The sequence below is a fragment of the Phoca vitulina genome, unplaced genomic scaffold (genome assembly GCF_004348235.1).
Source record: "Phoca vitulina isolate PV1807 unplaced genomic scaffold, GSC_HSeal_1.0 scaffold73, whole genome shotgun sequence".
NCBI classification, from domain to species: Eukaryota; Metazoa; Chordata; class Mammalia; order Carnivora; family Phocidae; genus Phoca; species Phoca vitulina.
In genome coordinates, this window is record NW_022589776.1 from 7,081,425 (window position 1) to 7,106,606 (window position 25,182).

At 36.3% G+C, this 25,182-nt stretch overlaps 1 protein-coding gene across 1 annotated transcript in view; it reads left to right on the forward strand.

Annotated features, from left to right (window-relative positions):
• TDRD5 (tudor domain containing 5) overlaps positions 1–25,182 on the forward strand; it is a gene marked incomplete at its 3' end in the record, with an annotated part of 65,262 nt that overhangs the window by 11,216 nt on the left and 28,864 nt on the right. The window contains exons 5-6 of the mRNA XM_032393432.1: positions 11,788–11,871; positions 15,086–15,142. Of these exons, the coding sequence (XP_032249323.1) occupies positions 11,788–11,871; positions 15,086–15,142 (141 nt within the window). The remainder of the gene's footprint in view (positions 1–11,787; positions 11,872–15,085; positions 15,143–25,182) is intronic.

The following is a 25,182-nucleotide window of genomic DNA, read 5'->3' on the forward strand; positions in this document are numbered from 1 at the left end:
TGTGATCGGTAAACTTGGTATTAGCCAGATGTTCCTCCTGGTCTTCTGGGGGAGGAGCCTGTTGCACTGATTCTCAGGTGTCTTTGCCCCCTGCGGAATTGTACCACCCTTGCCAGGGGGCCAGGCTCAGTGTAAGCTGCTTCACATTGCTCTATGTGGCTTTTGTTTCTGAAAGCTTTCTGCCCCACTTTGGGGATGGAAATGAACATGAAAATGGTGGTGCCCCGATCTCCAGCCCTGGAGCTGAAAATTTGCACACCCCAGTGTTTAGTGCACCCTCAGGGAAAAGGAATCACTCACTCTTGTGTCCCTGGTTTCTGTGGGCACTGTGTTCACCCAGCCTGTGACTGAGTGTTTATCTCAGGCACATGACCCTTATCGAGTTTCCAAACTTACAGACTCCTGCAGTGTGCACTGGGACTGCTCCTCCCATGGCAGGGATGGGGTCTTGCTGTGGTTCTGCCTCTTGATAGGCCCCTGCTTGGAGAGCAGTTGCCCTACCATGCCCCGGCTCGGGGTTAATGGCAACACCGAGCTGAAAGCCCACTCCTGGGCTCGAGGATAGCAGCCGGCTTCCCTGCTCTGATGCTTGGGAACTCTGCTGCACTCAGGCACCCCTGTTCCTTCTGTGACCCTGGGGATCCTGAGACCACACTGTTCCACCTAGGATTCTGCCCGTTTGGCCACCTGAGCACCTTTCAGGCAGGGACTTCCCTCACTGGAACACATTTCTAAAAGTTCTAATTTTGCACTCCACTGCTATATCACTTTCTGGTAGCTGGCTCCCTCCCTCCGGGGTTTATCTTCTGATATATCTTCTTGGGTTCACTTCTCCACACCTCCTACCTTGCAAAAAGTGGTCGCTTTTCTATTTGTAGAATTGAGCAATTCTTTTCTTAGATCTCTAGTTGAGTTCGCAGGTGTTCAGAATGATTTGATAGCTATCTAGCTGAATTCCAGGAACCAGATGAAATTAGGGTCCCCTACTCCTCTGCCGTCTTCCTTCTCAAGCCATGCAAGATGACAGCTTAAGTAGAGTTCAGAATAAGCACATGGAAATTAAATTCAAGACATAAAAGTGCCTTACCTGTATAACTTAAAAAAAATTAGCTTTAGTAACAATTTAGGTACAGTAAAATTTACCCATTTAAAATGTACAATTTGAGTTTTGACAATGTAGCCAGTCATGTAATCACCATCAAAATCAAGAAACCATTTCCATCATTTTCAAAAAGTTCCATTATGCTGCTTTGTAATTGATCTCTTTTCCCAGCTATAGCCACAGATATAAAAATCACTGCTTTCTGTGAGTTTGACTTTTTAAGAGTTTCATCTAAATGGAATTAAATAGCATCTAGCTTTTGTGTTTAGCTTCTTAGCATGATGCTTTTGTTACTTTTTTTGTTGCGTATCATTCCACTGTATTGATATACTTCAATTTGTTACCTACTCCCATTAGATGATATTTGGGTTGTTTCCTTTTTGGGGTATTTACATATAAAGCTACTTTGAACATTTGCATATGCCTTGTATGACTGTGGACTTCAGTTCTCTTAGGTAAATACCTAGGAGTAGGATTGTTGGGTCATTCAGTAAGTATATGTTTCACTTTATAAGAAATTGCTGAACTGTTTTCTAAAGTGGCTGTACGATTTTACGTTCCTGTGAACTACATAAGAGAGTTCTAGCTGCATCTTTGTTAACATTTGGTATTGTTAATTTAAAAAATACCAGTCATTTGAGTGGGTGTGTGGTGGTATTTCATTATGGTTTTAATTGGAATTTCTCTAATGATGAATAATGTTGGGTATCTTTTCATATGCATATTTGCCTTTTGTAAATCTTAAAGTATCTCTTCACATCCTTTGCTCATTCTTAAGAATTGAGATTTGTGTTGAGTTGGAAGAATTATATATGAATGGGTACAAGTCCTTTACCAGAGACATGTTATGCAAATGCTTTCTCCTGGTCTGTGCTTGTCTCATTTCCTTAGTTCTGTCTTTCATGAGGCAGAAGCCATTAACTTTGTTGAAATCTAATTTACTTATATTTTTCTTTTGATTCTTGCCTACCTAAACTTTGTTGAATACGAAGTCACAAAAATGTTCTGTGTTTTCTTCTAGAAGTTTTTTGATTTTAATTCTTAGGTCTATTATCCATTTCTTTTTCTTTCTTTCTTTTTTTTTTAAAGATTTTATTTTTTTGACAGAGACACAGCGAGAGAGGGAACACAAGCAGGGGGAGCGGGAGAGGGAGAACAGGCTTCCCGTGGAGCAGGGAGCCCGATGCGGGGCTCAATCCCAGGACCCTGGGATCATGACCTGAGCCGAAGGCAGACGCTTAATGACTGAGCCACCCAGGTGCCCCTCTATTATCCATTTCAAGTTAATTTTTATGTAAGGTACCAATATGGATCAAAGTTTTATGCAATGGCTAGCTAATTCCTCTAGCACTATTTTTTGTAAAACACTGTTTTTCTCACTGAACTACCTTATTACTTTGGCACCTCTGTTAAATCTGTTGACCTCTTGTATATGTAGGTTTTAGGACTCTCTATTCTGGTCATTGATTTACATGTTCTTTTGTCAGTACCACACTATCTTATTACTCTAGTTTTATAACATCTTGAAATTATATAGTTAAGTCTTGCAACTTTTTTTTTAAATTGCTTTGTCTACTCTAGGTTCTTTGCATTTTCATATAAACTTAATTTGATATAAATCAGCTTGTTAATTTCTACCAAAAATAAATACACCTCTTGTGATTTTCATTAGAATTACATTGGGTTTAGGGGCACCTGGGTGGCTCAGTCATTAAGCGTCTGCCTTCGGCTCAGGTCGTGATCCCAGGGTCCTGGGATCGAGCCCCGCATCGGGCTCCCTGCTCTGCAGGAAGCCTGCTTCTCCCTCTCCCACTCCCCCTGCTTGTGTTCCCTCTCTCACTGTCTCTCTCTGTCAAATAAATAAATAAAACTTTAAAAAAAAAAATTACATTGGGTCTGTAGATAAGTTTGGGGAGAATTGACATCTTAACAATATTGATCCATGGACATAGTATATTTCTCCATTTGGGTCTTTAAGTTTTCAGTACTGTTTCATAGGTTAAGTACCCAAGGCCTGCATATATTTTGTTAAATTTTACCCCCACATTTTTCATATTTTTGATATCATAAAGGATGTTTTCAGTTTATTTTCTAGTTAATTGTTGCTAGTATATAGAAAATTAATTGGACTTTTTTGTATATTGACCTTTATCTTGTGACCTTGAATCAAAGTACTTGATAAACTTATTTCTGTAGTTCAGATCATTCTAGTAGCTATTTTGTAGAGTTGGGATTTTTTTAAAAAAAGATTTATTTACTTATTCATTAGAGAGAGAGAGAGAGGGAAGGGGCACAGGGAGAGGGAGAGAAATCCTTAAGCAGACTCCTGACCCTGAGCGTGGAACCTGATGTGATTGGGGGAGGGGTGATTGATCCCAGGACCCTGAGATCATGACCTGAGCCAGAATCAAGAGTCAGACGCTTAACCGACTGAGACACTCAGGTGCCCCAGAATTGAGATTTTCTGCATAGATCATCATACCATCTGGGAGTAGACAGTTTTACTTCCTTTTCAATCTGTATGCCTTTTTTTCCTTCTTAGATAGGCTGGGCTCTCTGGTATAATAATGCATAGAAGTGGTGAGAGTGGAAATTCTTGCCTTGTTCCTGACTGTAGGGCAAAAATATTCGGTCTTTCATCATTAACTATGGTTTTAACTGTACTATTTTTATAAATGCCATAAACCAGGTTGAGGAAATTCCCTTCTGTTCCTAGATTCTGAGATTTTTTTCCTTGGATGTATGTAGAAATATTCTCCATCCATTAAGATGATTATAGGATGTGATACTGTGATTTACTATATAAAAAATACATTCTTTTCTCTTTTCTGGCACAGAGCTCCTAAAACCCTTGGAATTTTTAAAGCGATGACAGCTTTAAAGATGTCTTTTATTGTTAATGATGTGACTTTTGGAAATCACCTAAGATGGGGGCTGGTTGCCAGTTGGAGCCAACAATGTGATTAGAGGGTTGGAACCTTTTAGTCCTACCCCCAACCTCCTGAGAGAGGAAAGGGGCTGGAGGTTGACTCATTGGCCCCTGGTGAATGAAGTCAATCAGTTATGCTGTTGGGACAAAACCCTCAAAAAACCCCCAATATGTTGGATTTGGAGAGCTTCTAGGCTAGTGAACAGTAGAGATTTGGGGGGAGAGTGGCACGCCTGGTGAGGGTGTGGAGCTCCATGCCTCTTCCCACATACCTGACTGTATTAATCTCCCCCATTTGTTTCTGAGTTATATCTTTAAAAAAAATTTTTTATTGATTGTTTTCAAAAATTGAGATATAATTAACATATTAGTTTCGATATTCAACATTGATGCATTGATATCATATGTATAATATGAAATGATCGCAGTAGGTCTATTTAACATCCATCACCACACATAGTTAAAATTATTTTTTTCTTGTGATAACTTTTAAGATTTACTCTCTTAGCAATTTTCAATTATACAATACAGTATTATTAATACTGTATTAACTACTATATGTTACTATAATTATATAATGTATGTTATGTAATATCTATTATTCTATATCATTAATACATATAGTATTAAATATATTTGCCATGCTGTACATTACATCTCCAGGACTTTTTTTAAAAGATTTAAAAAATATTTATTTGACAGAGAGCAAGCGCACATAAGCAGGTGGAGTGGCAGAGGGAGAGGGAGAAGCAGGCTCCCTGCTGAGCAGGGAGCCAGACACGGGGCTCCGTCCCAGGACCCTGGGATCATGACCTGAGCCAAAGGCAGACGCTTAACGACTGAGCCACCCAGGCGCCCCCCAGGACTTTTTATAACTGGAATTTGGTACTTTTTTACTCTCTCCACCTATTTTACCCACTCCCAAACTCCTGCCTCTGGATACCACCCATCTGTTCTTGTATCTGTGAGCTCAAGTTTTTGTTGTTGTTTTGTTTTTTAGATTCTGTGTATGAGTGAGATCATACAGTGGTTGTCTTTCTCTGACTTATTTCCCTTAGCATAATGCCCTCAAGGTCCATCCATGTTGTCACAAGTGGCAGGATTTCTTTCCTTTTTTATGGCTGAATAATATTCCTCTGTGTGTGTGTGTGTGTGTGTGTGTGTGTGTGTATGTGTTTGTATGTATGTGTGTATATGTGTGTTTAAGTGTATGTGTGTGTGTGTATACCGTATTCACCCTCAGACCCCATCACAAAAAACATCACATTGGGTGTTAGGGCTTCAACATATGAATTTTAGGAAACAAAATTCAGTTAGTATAGTACCCACCCTAACAAAGCAAAACTCAAAATGATTGAGTCCAAATAAATTAACTGTGTAAAGCTCAATAATGAAAGATAAGTTTGCTTTGTTTTTTTCCAATGTTTGAAGTTCTTCTATCTTCCAAATTTATTGTACTGACTAAAAATTCCAGAAAAAATGTTAATAATAGTACAATTTTTTTTGCAACTTTAAACTCCATAGAATTTGGTGGGAAGACTCTGCCTGTAACTGTCAGAACCAGGCGATAACAAATGCACAGGACCTTTGATCCTGGCATGGCTCCAAGGAGGGGATGAGAGGGATGCACAGACACTTTTTCTGTAACTGTTTTCCTTTGAGTTTCATGCAGCTCCAAGAATTCCTCATATATGCAATCTAGTAACCACATTTCACTGCAAGTTGAAGTTTTTGCCATGGGAGCTGTTTGAATCTTGTTCCAAAGAGTGGGCTCTAATTCCTAAACTATGTATTTTAATTTGCTAGCAGGACAGACTCCACATAATTATCAGATCCTACATAATCCTATTTATAAATGTACAACTTGACATTTCTTCAGAATTACAGATGTAACAGTTTGCTCTGTGGTCCTACTCAGAACTCTACAAGTGTATGTATTAGTGTAGAAAAAGAACAAATCCATAACAAATTTAAATTATACATTTACAGACTTTTTGATACTCTATTTTGTTTTTCCACAGTGAACATATGCTATTTTGTCATAAAAAAATCATGTTATTAAAAAGAATAAAAATAAATTTCTCCTTTGTCAAGTGAGTATTAGTATTTTTTCATCTTTCACCTCTGAGAGTAACAGCCAGGCATGATCTTTGGTCTGCTGCCCTTTGCTCATTGCCATGCTTTGTTTCACAAAGCAAACGGCTAGAACAGTTTAAACTCTGTTTTGCAAGATGTGAATAATCTTTATACCACATTCTATTAAATTCCCTTTATATTGACTTAGAGGATGTTTACATGGAGAATGAAAATGTGAGTGGATGAGTATGGATTAGCCATATTTTCTAGGGAATGAAGCCTCAGATGCTCTGTCTGCGTGTAGTCCCAGATCACAGCTAACCATGGTGTTACTTTGCTTCCATTAATAGGTCATTGCCTGTAAGAATGTTTGGTCAAGGAATAGGGATCTGGCATTTCTGGGTTCTCTAGCCTTCATACTGTATCTAAGAGTACCCCATCCTACTCTACTCCCATCTTACACATTAGAAAACTTCATTGTAACATTCACCGTGAGGTTTAAAGTAGGTAAACTTGGAATTATAAAAGAAGATCTGATCTTAAATGAATTAAAAATCAGGGATGGGTGTTAGTTTGCACCTAACTTTTGATTTGCAACCAAAGAGTTGATAGTTTTTATGTGCATTATGTGGTATGCTTGGTATTGCATATAAGAAAAGATGCTTTTTTATTTTCCTTGATTGACCTGGCCCAACTGTCTTTTAAGAGTATCCTGGACAAGCAACTGGGTATATTAAACAGTTACTGTCAGCAGGAGCTGTTTGATGGGTTCATTAATGCAATTTTTGGAAGTTGTGTTCCCTGGCCAACTAAAAGTAGCTGTTCCCTATATGTTTTCTTGTGAGTTTGGATGAAATTTTCAGTACGGCAAGTCACATTCCATACTGCCTGGCTTCTTGTCAGATGAGGTACCTAGTAAATATTTCAGGAGTTGAAAACTTTGCTTCTATATGTGTCTGTGCCAGTTTTGTGATCTTTATCAGAAATGTATTTATGTTTCACCATATGGCCACGGGGCTGTAGTATATTCCTCTAAGGATGTCACTTCTGTTCATTTCTGCTTTTAGCTTCATGCATTTTCTTTCCAAAATGCTCCCACCCTCATGTTTCCAAATATCACCCAGGTGTCTGTTTTTTTAAAACTTTTTATTACAAAGTAATAGAGATTGATTGTAGAAGATTTGAAATACAGGAAAGCACAGATGAAAAGAAAAAATCACCTATGCTTTTATCACTCAGAAAAGTTGACTTTTTCTTTTAAAGTTTTTATTTAAATTCCAGTTAGTTAACATACAGTATTATATTGGTTTTGGGTGCATAGTATAGTGATTCAGCACTTCATACATCGCCCAGCGCGCATCACAAGTGCACACCTTCATCCCCATCGCCTATTTCAACCCATACCCCCACCGCCTCCCCTGTGGGAGCCATCAGTTTGTTCTCTACAGTGAAGAGTCCCTTTCTTGGTTTGCCCCCCTCTCTCTCTCTGTCTCCCTCTCTGTCTCTTTTTTTCCCCTTTGCTCATTTATTTTGTTTCTTAAATTCCACATATGAGTAAAATCATATATTTGTCTTTCTGACTGACTTATTTTGAAAGGTGTACTTGTACCCCAGTGTTTATAGCAGCATTTTCTACAGTAGACAAATTATGGGGAAACAGCCCAAGTATCCATCAACTGATAAATGGGTGAAGAAGATGTGGTATACACACACACACACACACACACACGCAATGTAATATTAACCATAAAAAAATGAAATCTTGCCATTTGCAACAACATGGATGGAGCTAGAGAGTATTATGCTAAGTGACTTTTTTTTTTTTTTTTTTTTACTTTTAAATAAAGTTGGAATCATTCTGGCCCAGGTTTGTGACCTGCTTTTTTTTAGTCATGACTGTAAGTTGTGAACATCCCACATTATTAAGTATTGTGATGCAACATAATTTTTAATGGCAGTAGGATGCATCGTAATTTATTTAACTTGTAACCTTGGTTAGGCATTAAGGCTCTTTCTAATGTTTGTTATTAAAAATAACTTTGTGATGAAAATCTTGCTCAAATTTGCATATATCTCCATTACTTCACAGGATAAATTTCTGGAGCGACAATCACTGCATCAGAAAGAATGTGTATTTTTATGTAGTTAGGTTGTCCTCCATAAAAGTTGTTTCAGTTAGCACTCAGATAAGGGGTGTATGGAGTGTGCGTCTTTTCCTGTACCTTTGCTAATACACAGTGTAGATGACCTCTCCCTCCCCACCAACCCGGTCTGTTAGATCTCCCATTTCTTTCCTAATGCCTTTGGGCATATTATTTCTTCATGACACTCTGTGAGTCTTTTCATGATATTTATCATAATTGCAGTTATATATTATATTTATGATTATTTCATGTCTGTCTCCCCGCACTAGACTACCAGGTTACAGGAAGGCAGTGACCATATTGAGTTTATTTACCCCTGTATATCCACTGTGAAGCACATAGTATGTGTTCAGGACATTTTTGTTGAATAAATGGGCATTATTGTGAAAATAATTTTCCAATTTGATAGGCAAGTTACTATATTTGACTAATGTCTGTTTATTAGAGGTTAAGCGTCATGCTTCTATTGCTTAATGTTACTATTAATGGCCTGTTCATGTTTTGTCCGTTTTTTTGAGGAGTATCATCTTTTGATTCAAAGCTCTTCTCTGCCTCTTCTCTGATCCTAGAGGCTCCTATCTGAATATGGTATTTTTTCCCCGTCACTTTCCATCTCTGCTTATGCCCCTATAATATTTTTGTTCACTTGATTTATTATCCATTCTTTGTGTTTGCTAGGTAGGCATCTGAGACAAGCATTATTGAAGTCAGGGTCCCCTCTTATTTCCTGGTGTCAATCACTGATTACCTTCCTCTCTTACTGCCCTTCCCCCTCATTATAACTTCTACCCTCCAGTTATAGATACCCCCAAGATTAGCTGGACTTTAAGAAATCTTCCCTACCCCATTCAGCTTAAAGTCAGCTTAATTTAGTGCTCTAGCTTGAGGCAAAAAATATATTTTTTTTCCTTCTCGAGAAGCATTCTGTCCCTAGCTAAGAGCCTATCATTTTGACATCTTAAGCCCAGGCCTGGCGACTATTTTCTTTAAAGGGCCACACAGTAAATATTTGAGGCTTGAGGTCCAAATGGTCTCTGTTGTAAACACACAATTCTGCCCTTGTAGGGTGAAACACAATCATGTAGATGATGTATAAATGAGTGAGTGTGGCATGTTCCAGTAAAATTTTTTTATGAATACTGAAATTTGAATATCATATAATTTTCATGTGTCACAAAATATTTTATGTTTTCCCCCCCAACTATTTAAAAATGTTGAGACTATTCCAAGCTTATGGGCAGTACAAAGACAGATGGTGGGCCAGATTTGGCCCCTGGCTTTTGTTTGCTGGCCCTGTCACAAGCCACACTCCAGAGAGAAAAATCACATTTGTAATTCTCATCCTGTCATTTACCTCCCAGTTCCCCAAACTTTTGGAATTTGTTAAAAACCAGCAAAAACCTACCTCTGTGTTCCAAGGTCCTTTAGCTTTCCTCCTAAAACTTGCCGTCTTTGAGGCTGTTTCCCTGGGTCTCTTATTATTCATCCCTTTCGAATCAGCACCTGCACTGGATTCTTTCCTAATTTCTATGCATTCCGCATTCCACCTTTATAATGTCCCCTCTTTCTAGTCTTACTCCCTAGTCTAAGACTCCCATCCAGAGAGTTGCACTGGGCTCCCCGTTGGTTGTCCACCTCTAATATCATTTTCTGCTGACAGATTAAAATTCTGATAGTGTCTCTCCCTTGCTGAAAATCTCAAGGTTTTGTCTACATAACCAAGTAAAACTCATTAGTTTGGCACCTAAGGTATTCTGTAGTACTTCCTTCTCTCTTCTTCAGTGTTCTCTTCCACTACTTCCTTAGTGCCTTCAGGCAAGTTATTTTTTTCCACTTTTCCTGTGCTTATGATGTTCCTTATGGCTTCATTGCCATCTCTACCACCCTTCTTTGCAGTGTCCCCCTACCCTTCAAGGCCCTTCAAAAAGGAAGCTTTCCCTATATTTATAACCTAATGTGATAATAGGTCCTTCTGTGCTTCTGTCCCTCTTTGGTGATGCCCAAAGTCAGCCGTAGCTTATAGCAGTTTATGCTTTTATCTCATTTCCCTACTTAGTTTTAAGTGGCTGAGAGGGATGACACTGCCGTGACCTTCTTTTTTGGTCCCCTGAAACAGTGATAATACAAGAAGTTGTACTGACTCTTCTAATGAGGGGAGCATGTCGGGATGTGAAGAATCAGTTCTGTTTTGATTCTCTTAACTGTTCACTGGGAGAGCTTTGGCAAGTTCTCTGACGGCAGATGCAGAAGAAGTATGAAGAACATAAGCCCCAGGGCTGAGGCTTTTTGTGAAAGCTAGCGATATAATCCTAGGAATCTAATCTCCCTCCCCCCAGCCCCTTTTCCTATAACCTTACAAGATACTGAAATCGTCTTCATTTTCCAGGTGAAGAAACTGAGACTTAAGAGGTTATACAGTTTGTAAGTAATGACAGGCCAAGTGAAAACAAGAAGAAAGATGAAAAAATACAAAGTTTAGAAGGAAAAAATATTCATAGTGATTCTGTCTATGTGATAGGATTTTAGGTAATGTGTCTTTCCTAGCATCTATTTTTCCTGCTTACTATCTTTAAACATAGATTACAACTCTTAATGCTTTAAATCATCCCATTTCAGATGTTGTGGTTTTACTGGGAGAAATGCGAATCCCTGGTCTTTGATTCACTTAGGCCTCCCCTGACGTGGCTGTTCGCCTGGTGGGGCTGTCTGCATGTTCGTCATGCTTCTCTGACCATAACTGCCTGAGCTTCTGGCTTATTTTTCCAAATAGTCCTGTACATCATCTTCTACCTTATTGGCATCTCTATGCCTTTGGCTTGTCTCAGCTAAAATCCTTAGACCCCTGTTGTCTTAGCTTACACCTCTCCTGTCTTTACTCCCTGCCTATTGCTTTTGGATAATCCTCCATCGTTTTCTCACCTTATTTTTCTGCTTTCTCAACTGCCTGAACTGTCTCCCCTTTCCCTCTAAGTCTTAGGAGTGGGCCTTGCTGCTGAACTCAGGATACTGAAGCCATTAGTCACTCTACCTTCTGACCCCACATTCTGTATCCCACCTGGTTCTTTCTCCCTTCTTTTCTGTTACAACAGAAGAGCTTTTCCTTCCTACCCTGGCTCACATTCCTTCCTGCCTCCTAGGACCTTCCACCATTCAGTCCCTTCCTTGCATTTGGCATTCACTAAGCATGTGTTTAATAAACATCTAATTTTTATAAACAGAAGAAAATTAGTAACAAAAACCCTGTCTGGGTAAGAGTAGGAGATTGAGTAGGAGTTTGAAAAATGGAATACTCTAGAATCTAATTGTTTCAGAGAATGTTAATTATCCTGGAAAATTGCAGAGTGTTGTTTTATAGATTCCATCTACTGTAAATATATTTTATATGATATGAAATGTTATAGTGCCTCTTAAGAATTTACCCATTTGATTGAAAGACATTTCCTGTGGTAGAGGTTTCCTTTTACATATTGTTCAGATTTACCTTTGATCTTTTTCTTTTTGGATTATAACTTGAACTTTTTTTTTTTTTTCCATAGTTGGAGAACACATTCAAATCAGTTATTGCACAAATTGGACCTGGAGGGACTATCAATCCAGAACTAAAGCATAAGATAAGATTTGTAAGTATTTTCTGTTTCTGGGAAATGAATATGAAAATTAATTATACATTTAGATCTCATTTGTGGTTAAATTTACTTTCCTTATGAGTGTTTATTTTATAATTATACCTGATCTTTTCAAATATATTGCAAATGGAGTGGCTATTCTTTTAAGATCAGGAAAAAAATTACTCCTAATAATTTTTAATGTTCTCAAAATTATTTAGAAAATGGAATTCTTCCATAAATGCTGTTCTCCTTTTTTTCTTCCCCTTACCCCCGTAAATCATTGTTAGCAAACAGTTCAAGATCTTTCCAGTATCAGTTTCATATATATGTATGTCAGATATTATTCTAAACATTACATGGCATTTCATTCTGCCAGTGCACTTTCATTTATGAGATCTGCAATTGATTAAATTGGGGTTGTTTCTAGCCTTGGCTATTAAAAAAATGTTACGGTTAATGTCCTCGAACATGTATCTAGAAGTGGACTTGTCAAAGGCATTGAGTAATTTAGTTTTGGTCATTAATACTAAATTGCCCTCTAAAAGGTTTGAACAGATTTGCACTCCCACTCATGGTGAAATGTTATTTTCCAATAATGTTGTAATTTATACCTCTTGACTTTTACATCTGAGCATCTTTCATATGCTTAGTAGCCATTTATATATTTTTATAATTATTTTTATGTTCAGTTAACCACTGTATAGTACATCATTAGTTTTTGATGTAGTGTTCAATGATACATTGTTTGTGTATAACACCCAGTACTCATCACTACATGTGCCCTCCTTAATACCCATCACCCAGTTATCCCCGCCCTTCTGAGATCCTTAATTCGTTTTCCGGGGTCTATATACGTATACATATATATATGTATATATGTATATATATATATAGGGGTCTATATATATATAAATATATAATATATATAAATTTATAATTATATATATATAAATATTTTTTTAATAAAATTTCAATGTAGTCCTTTTTTCCCTATTCAGTGCTACCTTTATATATGTACCAGTTTTATTTTCCCTGTAACTCTGTGAAGTAGTGTCCTCTAACAAAGAGAACAAAATACACCCAGGAAGTACTGAGACACTCTACCTTGCCCACATTGAGAGATTATAGCCCCTCTTCCCTTTATCCCCCCCTTTTAAAAATTTTTTAATTTTTAATGTTTTAAAAAATTTTTTAATTTCATAAATTTTATTCTTGGGTTTCATTTTGGCTTTGCTTTTTCGGTGGTGGCTTCTGACTGCTCCGGATTTTCCCAGGCTGCATCTTGCCTGGATTGTGGTTGATATTTAGGACTCTGTACATTTCCTGAACCACCCCTCAACAGAATGACTAGGAGGAGGAACTCCTAACAAAGAAAAGAACCAGAGACAATGGTTTCTCCTGCAGACTTAATGGATATGGATATAGCAGGATGTCACAGATAGACTTCAGGGTAGCAGTTATGAAGTCAATAGCTAGGCTTGAGAAAACCATTAGTGGCGATATAGAATCTCTAAGGGCAGAAATGAGAGCCAATTAGGCTGAACTTAAAAATGCTATGAGTGAGATGCAGTCTAAACTGGATACTCTAACAACCAGGGTAAGTGAGGCAGAAGAATGAATTAGTGATCTAGAAGATAAACTGATAGCCATTTATATTTCTTATTTGAATTACCTGTTCATGTCTTTGGCCTAATTTGTTGTTTTTCCTTGTTAATTTGTGAAAGCTCTTTGGCTGTTAATGTATTGGGCTGAAGGGTATGTACACTTAAAATTTTGGTGGGAGCTATTCTTATTTGAATGATCAGAGTGCCGTTACGACTCTTACTGCTTTAAATTATTCCATTTTGGATGTCGTGGTTTTACTGGGAGAAATGCAAAAACCATGGTACATTCAAACCCTGTTTTTTTGTTTGGACATTGACTATGTATCCAACAATTATTTATTTAAGAATGTTCAATATGATTTCTTATGGTAACAAAAAATTAAAGGAAAATTAAACATTCATTGGTAAAGGATTGGTTAAATTAACTACTCAAACTAGACAGTATCATGAGGCTCATAAGAAAGTTTACGTATATCTCAATTAATTTTCATGGAAGTATCTCCTTGATCTATTGTTTGACTTTAAAAACAGGTGTTATAGAATAGCAAGTTTAGTATTGTCCTTTCATGTAAAATTATGTATAATGTGTGTGTCTACATTAGAGGTTTCTGAAAGGATGATTTATGAAAAGCAGCAACAATTATCTCTGGTCACAGGATTTTGGAATCATTTTTATATTTTTCTGAAGCTTGATTTAGCCTTTTTAATGAAACATGTAATATTTGGAAAAATCTGGGACAACACAAAACTTTTTACACTTTATTGGAATAGAGTCTGCTTTTAGGAATTTTTCCTAAAAGATAATTGGACAAGTGTGCAAGATGCAAATATGAAAATAATTATAATATTTGTGACAATAAAACACAGGACACAGCCATAAATAGAGGATCAAGTAAATAAATTTATATGGAATAATTTGATAACTCTATAGCCAGTATACATGTTGATCCATATTTACTGACATGGAAAATTGTTTGTGGTATGATAATAAAAAACTTGTTTTGGAAATGATGACCTTATTTTTACATTAAATATAGGTATTTTTATGTACATATGGGCAACAATGACTATGATAATTTTTTCTTTGCTCAATTCTATTTTTCAAAGTTTTCTATAGTATCCATTTTATTTCTTTTCTACCATTTAAAATGCTTGAGGGATGCCTGGCTGGCTTGGTTGGTAGAGCACGTGACTCTTGATCTCGGGATTGTGAGTTTGAGCCCCACACTGGGTGTTGAGATTACTTAAAAATAAAATCTTTAAAATAAAATAAAATGCTTGAAATTATGCTGTAGGATTTTTACTTTATGTGAGCTAAAGCTAAATATATGAGCTAAAGAATCGTAGGAATTTCTAGAGACCTGCAGCATTGCAGTATTGTGCAAGAATGATTTCTCGACTCTGGAAATGTTGGAAGCCTTTTTTTTGTTATTGTTACATCCTTTTTTAAAACTGGAAACTGCTCTAAAAAATATTGTGACTTTTAATTCATTCATCCAGTAATGTAATGTTTTTTTTTTTTTTTACCTTTTTTACTATTTAAGTTTATATGGTTTTATTTTAATATTTTGTTAACCAGCATCCTAATAGTGTCTATTATATTGTATTTTATTTTCTGTTAGGTTGTATCCAAGTTTCCAGAGGGTTTGCTTATGTCTAAACTGCTCAGAGAATTTGAGGTGAGTATTTTCTTTTTCATCAACCATGGTTTTTTTATGCCTTATGTTTCTTGTGGTGGATAGAAATTTTGTGTCTATTCCTTGGATCTCCCACCTATGCTCTAGAATTTCAACATTTTGTTTTGCATTTTGCTATCATTTTCTTTACTAAAAGAGTTAAGAATATGATCCTTTGTAAGTACTTCATTATATATAGGATATCTTTACCATTTAATAGTATTATTAGAATAAAAGTTAATTTATTTTTAAGATTTTATTTATTTGACAGAGAGAGACACAGCGAGAGAGGGGACACAAGCAGGGGGAGTGGGAGAGGGAGAAGCAGGCTTCCCGCTGAGTGGGGAGCCTGATGCGGGGCTCGATCCCAGGACCCTGAGATCATGACCTGAGCCTAAGGCAGACGCTTAACGACTGAGCCACCCAGGTGCCCCAAAAGTTAATTTATTTTTAAAGTCTGACAATGCCAAGTGTCAGTGGGGATGTGGAAAAACAGAATATGTCATCCACTGTTTGTGGGACAAAACCCCTTTGGAATTTTGACAGTAGCAAGTAAAGTTGAAGACAAGCACCCCCAGTGATCCAGCATTTCCACTTCTACATACATACTTTAGAGAAACTCTTATGTGTGTGCACATGGAGATCTGCATAAGACACGTGCACCTGGCAGCAGAATGAAAAACTGGAAGCAGACTAAACGACTGTCAATAGGAGAATGGATAAATAGAGATTGACATTTATATGATGGAATAGTAGATAAAATGAACTAGGTTTATTCTGCAACATGGAATCATCATCTGTTTAGTGAAAAAATCACGTTGCAGAATGGTAATTTAGACACTGCCTTATATCCAATTTAAAAAAAATGGTAAGATCTGTATACATGTTAGCTCTGTGCTAGGCTCTATTCTGAATGCCTTTCATATTGTAATTCATTTGATTTTCATGATAGACTGAGGCACAGAGAAGTAACTTGCCTAAGGGTCAGATAGTAATGGGTGGAGTCAGGATTTGAACCCCAGGCAGCCTGGCTTCAGAATCCTAAATCTTAACTTCTGTGCCATGAAAACTGCCATATATTTGCAGATATAAACACAGATTTTGTGAGCTACTACAGCATAATGGTTAATACCTTAACCTCTATGTGCTGGTTTATAAATGATATGTAAAGTCAGGATAATATTACGTAAGAGAGTTTTGCAAAGTTTTAATGACTTAAAAATGAAATATTTAGAACAGTGCCTGCCACATAGTAATTATTCAGTAAATATTAATTCTTAGAAGAAAGAGAAGAAAGATTGAAAAGGTAGGCATCATCCCTTGGATAGTGATGGAGACAACTGAAGTTCCCATTGTTTTAAAAATATGAATCTTTTAGTGCCACACAGTTTATTTCAAATAGACTTAAAACAAGGGGTCTTGATTTTTTTTGATGAACCAGCAAATTAACTTACCTAATAATGAAATTCCAGAATAAAGTCTGTAATAGAATGACTTAATTACCATAAAGTTTATGGGTAAAATCAGTCTCCTATGCCAGATTCACAACTCAGAGTGAAAGTTTTATACCACAGTCAAATGTAGCTTGTAATAAAAGTTCAAGGTGTTAAGGTTACAAGTCAGCAATCCTGGAGAAGTTAAAACAAACCTTTTAATGTTATAGTAAAGCTCTTTGCTTTTCTTAGTAAACAAGCAGAAATTCAGCTTCGTGATTAGAAGTATATAGGAAGTATAGATTTATTTTAACTTTTGTTCTAACTTGTAGAAACACTTGCTTAACCCTTTATTTATCCAGTGTGATGTAAAAGCTATACCTGTGTGATTTGCCCTCTTGAACTACCTGCTCAGTAGTCTGTCATTTGTTCAAAATGGCTTGTTCAATTGCTAATTGAAGGGAAGATAGTGCATTGGCAGCATAGGTTTTGGTTTTTCCTGAGGCTCCACATAAAGACAGAGAAACTAGATAGCAAAACTAAAAATCCGCTGACAATATCTACAACAAAATTGGGTAATATATTTTCTAAGAACAATTGTGTGGGGAGTAATTGCCAGCGGCCACAAGGTCTTCATGTTGCCAGTGTCTGTGTCAGGAGAAAACAGGGAAGCAGGGGAGCCAATTTCTGATGGATCTGGGGACAAAAAAGTTACAAAGTAACCATCAGATAATTCACTAGACAGTAGAGCAAGCCATTTTGAAAACAGCAGCTGAAACTGGATAATATCAGTCTAATAGCAGAGAGTGTCTCATGGTAAGGCTTGAATCAGGCTGGAGCATTATAGCCTCTGTGAATTCTTGAAATGGACAGGCCAGAGGTCCCTTCCAGATAGGACCAGACAAGAGAGAAAAATTGAGCAGGATAGGGACCATAGAAAAAGAAGGGTCCAGATGTAAGTAGGATTAAGAGAAGAGAGCCAGAATATTTCAAAAACAAGCTACTATATATGTATATATAAATGTTTAAAGTTGAGTGTAGTTGACCATATTACATTAGTTTCAGGTATACTTAATGGCAGCTCAACGTTTAAATATGATGCTATTCTCATCACAAGTGTAGCTACCATCTGTTACTATACAGCGCTATGACAATATCACTGACTATATTCCTTATGCTGTGCCTTTATTCCTGTGACTTATTCCTTCCATAACTGAAGCCTGTATCTCCCACTCCCTTTCACCAATTGCCCAACCTCCCCATCCCCTGCCTTCTGGCAACCATCAGTTTGTTCTCTGTATTTACAGGTCTGATTCTGCTTTTTGTTTGTTTATTCATTTTTTTTAATATTCCACATATGAGTGAAGTCATATGTTATTTGTCTTTCTCAGTCTGACTTATTTCACTTAGCATAGTACCCTCTAGGTTCATCCATGTTGTTGCAAATGGCAAGGTCCCATCCTTTTTATGGCTGTGTAATGTGTGTGTGTGTGTGTGTGTGTGTGTGTACCACATCTTCCTTATCCATTCATTTAATGGACTCTTAGGTTGCTTCCATTATCTTGGGTGTTGTAAATAATATTGTAGTAAACATAGGGGTGCATAAATTAAATAAATTAGTGTTCTCATTTTCTTTGGGTAAATTCCCAATAGTGAAATTATTGGATCATATGGTATTTCTATTTTTAACTTTTTGAGGAACTTCTGTGGCTGTACTACGGTACTATATTTTTTAACAATATATGAAAATAGTAGAAGGAGGAGGTCTGAAGCAGAAAAGCCGTCCAGAATGTTCTACAGATTAGGAAAATGACTTTAATGTAAGATATGCAACAGAAAAGGATCAGGGCCAAACTTCTTCAGTGTGTTAAGAAAAAAAGAGAATAAGGAGAAGAATAATTTATCTATAGATAGTGAAAGCATGTCAGAAATGCATGCCCTTAATACAGATCAAAACTGAAGCCTGCTTTTTCAAAAAGATACGTTAAGAAAGTGATACAAAAAGATAGATTAAGAAAGTTGTTCTTTCATAAACAACATAAATCTGAAATATATGAATTTGGAAATAGAGTTATAATAGATTGGGCAAAATTAGAAACAAAAGAAAAAAATCATTTCCAAAATGAAGACTAAACTACAAAGATGACAAGAGCTAAAAATACAACAGATAATGCCCTCAGAAAAGAACAGGTAAATATGAGGAACATTTTGAAAATTAAAGGGAAATGAAGGAGGCACTGGGGATCTAGGCATAAAAAGTCTCTGTAAGATTTTGAAATCTAGTGAGAAACTCAGGCACACAAGTAAATTAAGATGATATGTCTGAGTAGCCTGTATTGGAACAATCTTGAAGATAAGTATTATAAATTCTGGACAAAGTTTAAAAAAATCACTGTCTGAAGATACTAGATCAATATCTAAAAGTAGGCAGAAACTGGACAGGATTCAGCATCTGGAAGAGGGAATGACACTTTTATTTGCCTGGATTTTGGCCTGATGGCAGGCCCCATCCAATGTTTGGAATTTTGGATTTGGACAAAAACCAGAAATTTATACTGGCTTGAAGAACCAAAGGATAGTGTTTAGAGCTATGTAAGCAGCTGAAAGAAGGGGAGAAATTTTAGGATGGAGAGAGCTACAGAGAACTCGGAGCACCAAATTCTGCACATAAATTCTTCCCAAATCTCTGGTTGACAGTTGAACTACACATGGTTGCAGCAGGGTCAAAGTAGCCTAGTAAGGCTAAAAGAACTGAATATATTTCAGCTGTTGACCATTACAGAGAGACAGAGTTTAAGTTCGTCCAAACTGCCTGCTAAAACAAAGCAAAAAGCAATCGGCTTAAAAGGGATATGAACAATTCCAGAGTCTTTTTAATATATCATTCATCATGTCCAGGATACAAACCAATTTTTTTTTTTTTTTTTAAAGATTTTATTTATTTATTTGAGAGAGAGAGAATGAGGGAGAGCGAGCACATGAGAGCGGGGAGGGTCAGAGGGAGAAGCAGACTCCCTGCTGAGCACGGAGCCCGATGTGGGACTTGATCCCGGGACTCCAGGATCATGACCTGAGCCGAAGGCAGTCGCTTAACCAACTGAGCCACCCAGGCGCCCTGGGATACAAACCAATTTACTAGATATCTGTTAAACAAATATGATCCTTGGTGAAGAGAAAAAGTAATCAATGGAAATATTGGTGATGTAGCTGTTGAAGTTAGAAAAAAGTTTTTTTAAAAAAATATTTATTTGACAGAGAGAGAGACACAGCAAGAGAGGGAACACAAGCGGGGGGAGTGGGAGAGGGAGAAGAAGGCTTCCTGCTGAGCAGGGAGCCTGATGTGGGGCTCGATCCCAGGACCCTGGGATCATGACCTGAGCCGAAGGCAGCCGCTTAACTGACCGAGCCACCCAGGCACCCCAGAAAAAGGGTTTAAAAAGAACTTTTATTGTCCTGTTAAAGGATATAAAGAAATATGTGTTCATATTAAATGAACAGATAACAGGTCTTACTGGAGAAAAAAATATAAAACAACAAGATTTGCTAGAAGTAAAAAAAAAAAATTCACTGCAGTATCTTAACAAATTGGAAACCGCAGAAGAAAGCACCAGTGAACTTCAAGACAGATCAATAGAGATGGTTCAGTCTGAAGAACAGAGAAAATAAATGAAAGATAAAAAAAGCAGAGTCTGAGAGACTGGTAGGACAATACCAGATGGTCTAATGTAGATGTAATTGGTGAGGAGAGAAAGAAAGGAGAGGAAATAGGAAAATATTTGAAAAAATGGCTGAACATATTCCAAATTTTTGTGAAAGAAGTTTACAGATTTAAGAAGCCCAGATAACCTCACCCAGTGAATATAAAGAAAACTTTACACAGGCACATCATAGTCAGCTGCAGAAAACCAAAGATAATTAGAAAATTCTGAGAGCATCCAGTGAAAAATGATTTTCAGAGAAAATCCTGAAAGCAGTGAAAGAAACAGAGGGACAATGATACGAATGATGGCTGACTTCTCATTAGAAACAATAATGACTAAAAGAGAGTGGAAGGATATCTTTAAAGTGCTCAAAGGAAAAATAATGTTAGGCCAATATTTTATATCTAGTGATAGTATCTTTCAAGAATGAAAGTAAAAGACATGGGTGCCTGTGTGGCTTAGTCGTTAAGTGTCTGCCTTCGGCTCAGGCCATGATCCCAGGGTCCTGGATCGAGCCCCGCATTGGGCTCCTTACTCAGCAGGAAGCTGCTTCTCGCTCTCCCACTCCCCCTGCTTGTGTTTCCTCTCTCGCTGTGTCTCTGTTAAATAAGTAAATAAAATCCTAAAAAAAAAAAAAAGTTTTCAAATGATCAAAAATTGCAAATTAATAGTAAGCAGCCCTGCAGTATAAGAAATTCTAGAGAACATTCTTTAGGCTGAACAAAATGATGCTAGGTTGCACTCAAATCTGCAGGAAGAATTGAAGAGCACAGGAAATGGTAAATGGGTATATATATAAAAGACTTCCCTTTCATCACTTAAATATATGACTGCTTAAAGCAAAAATTATAACATTGTGTAATTGGGTTTGTAACATGTAGATATGTGGATGTAATACACACGAAAACCATAGCATAATGAGTGGAGCTATAGGTTGTAAGGCTCTTTATATTTTGTTAGGTAGTACAGTAGTACTGAAAAGTTAAGGATGTATAAAACAGCCATAAAAATGCAGAGTTGCAGCTAGTAAGCCAGTAGAGAAATTAAAATGGAATTATACAAAAATACTCAGTAAACCCAAAGGAAGATAGGGTTTAGTGTTCAGCTGTCTTGCTTGAAAGACAATGGAACAAGGTTTAGAGGAATAGAATACAGATGGGATCAGAAGAAATTAAATAGAAAAATAGTGGGGTGCCTGGGTGGCTCAGTCAGTTAAGCATCTAACTCTCGATTTCAGTTCAGGTCTTGATCTCAGGGTTGTGAGTTCAAGCCCCATGTTGGGCTCCACACTGGGCGTGGAGCCTACTTAAAAAAATGGCAAAATCGTAGCTGTAAATCCAATTATATTAATTTCATAAATGTAAGTGGGTGAAATATTAGAATTAATGAAATTATGAGACCGGATGTAGAGGCAAGATGCAACTAGCTGACATTAACAAGAAACACACTGTAAATATAAAGACAGAGACTGAAAGTAAAAGATGAATAAGACAGTAAATGAAATAAGCATAAAAACTGAATTAAAAAATTCAGATAAAACAGTTCAATGCAATATGTATTATCAGAGGACCATTTGGTAAAGGATCAGTTCTTAGGAAGGGCAAAGGATCAATTCTTAGGAAGACACAACATTTAAATGTGTATTTATCTAATATTTGAAAATAAATGATCCAAAAATTGACAATAATGAATTCCATAAATAGATTTTCTTTTTCCAGCAATTAATAGGATAGCTAAAAAATGCATAAGGACATAGAAAATCTGAACCACACTCTCTACCATCTTGGTCTATTTTATGGAACACTAGACTCAACACTGCAGAATACACTTTCTGTTCAAGTACATATGGGACATTTGCCAAGATAGAACATTTAGTTGGCTATAGAAATAAGTCTTAACCAATTTCAAAATATTGAGATCTTAGAGTATGTTTTCTGATTAAGAAGGGATTAAATTACAAGTCAAACAGTAAATTATTTAAGTATTAGCCTTTCAGATAATTTGGAAATTAAACACCATTTTTCAAGTAATTATTAGGGAAATTAGAAAACATTTCCAACTGAATGATAATGAAAATACAACATATCAAAATCTGTGAGATGTAGCCAGAGCAGTCCTCACAGGGGAATTTATAGCTCTGAAATGCCTAAATTAAAAAAGAAGAAAGATATAAAATCATCATTGAACTAGGGGTTTACCTTAAGCAGGCTAGAAAAAGAAGGGCAAAGTAAACTCAAAACAAGTAGGAGAAATGAAATGATAAAGCTAAGGACAGAAACCAATAAATTAACAATTAAGAGAAAATTAAAGCCAAATGTTGATTCTTTGAAAGTTCACCAAAAGTGGTGAACCACTGGATACTTAAAAACAAACAAACAAACACAAATCGCAGTATCATGAAAGAAAGATTTTGTCATTATAAATCCTACAGATCTAAAATGATGATAAGGGAATATTATAAACAACTGTGCCAATCATTTCATAACTTAGATGAAATGGACAAATTTCCTAAAAGACACAAATTGAACCTGAAGAGAAGTAAAAACTGTCTTTATTTGTAGGAAACATGGTTGTCCATGTAGGATATATTAAGAAATCCATGAAAAAGCTACTCAAACTAACAAGTGAATTTACTAAGGCCAGAGATACAGGTTATTTGAAAAATGTTACATTTCCATATAAAGGCAAAAAACAATTTGAAAAAGAAATTTAAAAATTTCTGTTATTGTCAAACTTAAGTAACTTGAAAATAAGATTAACAAAGAAATGTAAGACATCTACACTGAAAACTACTAAACATAGCTGAGAGAAATGCAAGAGGACTTAGCTTTAACACATGCAAGGGTGAGAAGTCTCAATATTGTTATTATGCTCTAGATTCATTACATTTTTCATCACAATTCCTGCAGGCTATTTGTAAACATTGAAAAATGCATGAATTTGTTATATAGGAGCATACATGAAGAGATCCACTTATATGCACTCAAGTGGTTTTTGACAGAGGTGCCAAAGGAATTAAATGGGGAAAGGAAAATCTGTTCAGCAAATGATGCTGGAACAACTGAATATCCATAAAGGAAAAAAATGAACCTCAACCCCAACCTCATACCATGTACAAAAGTTAATTTGAGATATATCATAAATCCAAATGAAAAAGTTAAAAATTAAAGCACCTAGAAGAAAACACATGTTCACAACCTGGGGATAATGAGTTTCTTAGGACATAGAAAGCAATAATCATTTAAAGGAAAATTAATAATGAGACTTTATTAAAATTATATTTAGGAGACTACTTAAAAATTAATAGGCAGATCACAGACTAGGAAGAAATATTTATAATCGTACATCTAAAAAAAGACTTAAATCCAGAATACATAAAGAACATTTTATAAAAGGCTCCATTACAGAAAGCCAGACAACTCCATTAAAAAAAATTGCAAAAAGATCTGAACAGTTTGCAAATGCAGATATGTGAGTGATTAATAGCACAAAGCACAAATGTAAACTCTCATACATTTTTGATGCAAGTATAAAATGGTACAACTACTTTGGAAAATGTTCTGTTTCTTATAATTATATATTTACCCCCTTGACCCAGGATTATACTCTTAGTTTCCAAGAGAAACCAAAGCCTGTGTCCCCCCCCCACCAAAAGACTTGCACATAATATTTATAATAGCTTTATACTTAATTGCCAAAACTGAAAACAACCCTATTATTCACCAATGGGAAAATGAATAAAGAAATTATGGTATATTTTTACAATGAAATACTTATTCACCATTAAGAAGAAATAAGCTAATACATGAACCAACATGGATGAATCTGAGAAACACTCGGTGTTGAATGAAGCCTCACACAGAATAGTGCTGTAGGATGTCTTCCATGTGAAGTGCTGGAATAGCCAAAGTTAATCTGTGGTGGAAAAGAGTTGTTTGTCTCTGGGAAAGGGAGAACTTGCTGAACTGATGGAAATGTTCTGTATATTGAACAGGGCTTTGGGTTACACAGTTTTGCTTTTTTTTTTTTTTTTTTTTTGCACACACATGTTTATAGCACCTTTATTCATAATTGTGAAAACTTGGAAGTGATTAGAATGTCCTTCAGTAGGTCAATGGGTAAATAATGGTATATCCAAACAATGGAGTATTCAGCTCTAAAAAGAAATGAACTATAGATCCATTTCTTGGTTTATCTCTTCTACTCTAAAGATTTTTAAGTGCCATTTATATATATATATACTTAAAAGTTTGAAATATTTCCAGGTCTGACATATTTTCTGGGGCTGAGTCACATCATGAGCTTCCTAAAGAATACAGTCAATGATGTGCCCACTAAAATCCCAATTTACACAGTTTTGCTTTTATCAAAGCTAATTGGTAGGCTTAAGTTTTAAATGTTTCACTGTATGTCAATTTTACCTTAAAAAGCTAACATATTGAACTCAGTTAATTATGTGCATGCTAACTCATTTTGGGGTGAAGGGTATTGATGTTTGGAGGTTACTCTGAAAATGTATAAAAAAGATAAGATGGATTGGTAGGTAGATGGATGGATAGATGATAAAACATATAGCAGAATACCAATAATTATATCACTGAGGTGGTAGATGTTCATTGTCCAAGTCTTTAACCTTTTGTTGTATTTGAAAATTTTTTTTTTAAAGATTTCATTTATTTGACAGACACAATGAGAGAGGGAACACAAGCAGGGGGAGTGGGAGAGGGAGAAGCAGGTTTCCTGCTGGAGCAGGACCCTGGGATCATGACCTGAGCCGAAGGCAGACGCTTAACGACTGAGCCACCCAGGTGCCCCCCGTTTTTAAAGATTTTATTTATTTATTTATTTATTTATTTGACAGAGAGGTATTTGAAATTTTTCATAAGAATATGTGAGGAAAAAATGAACA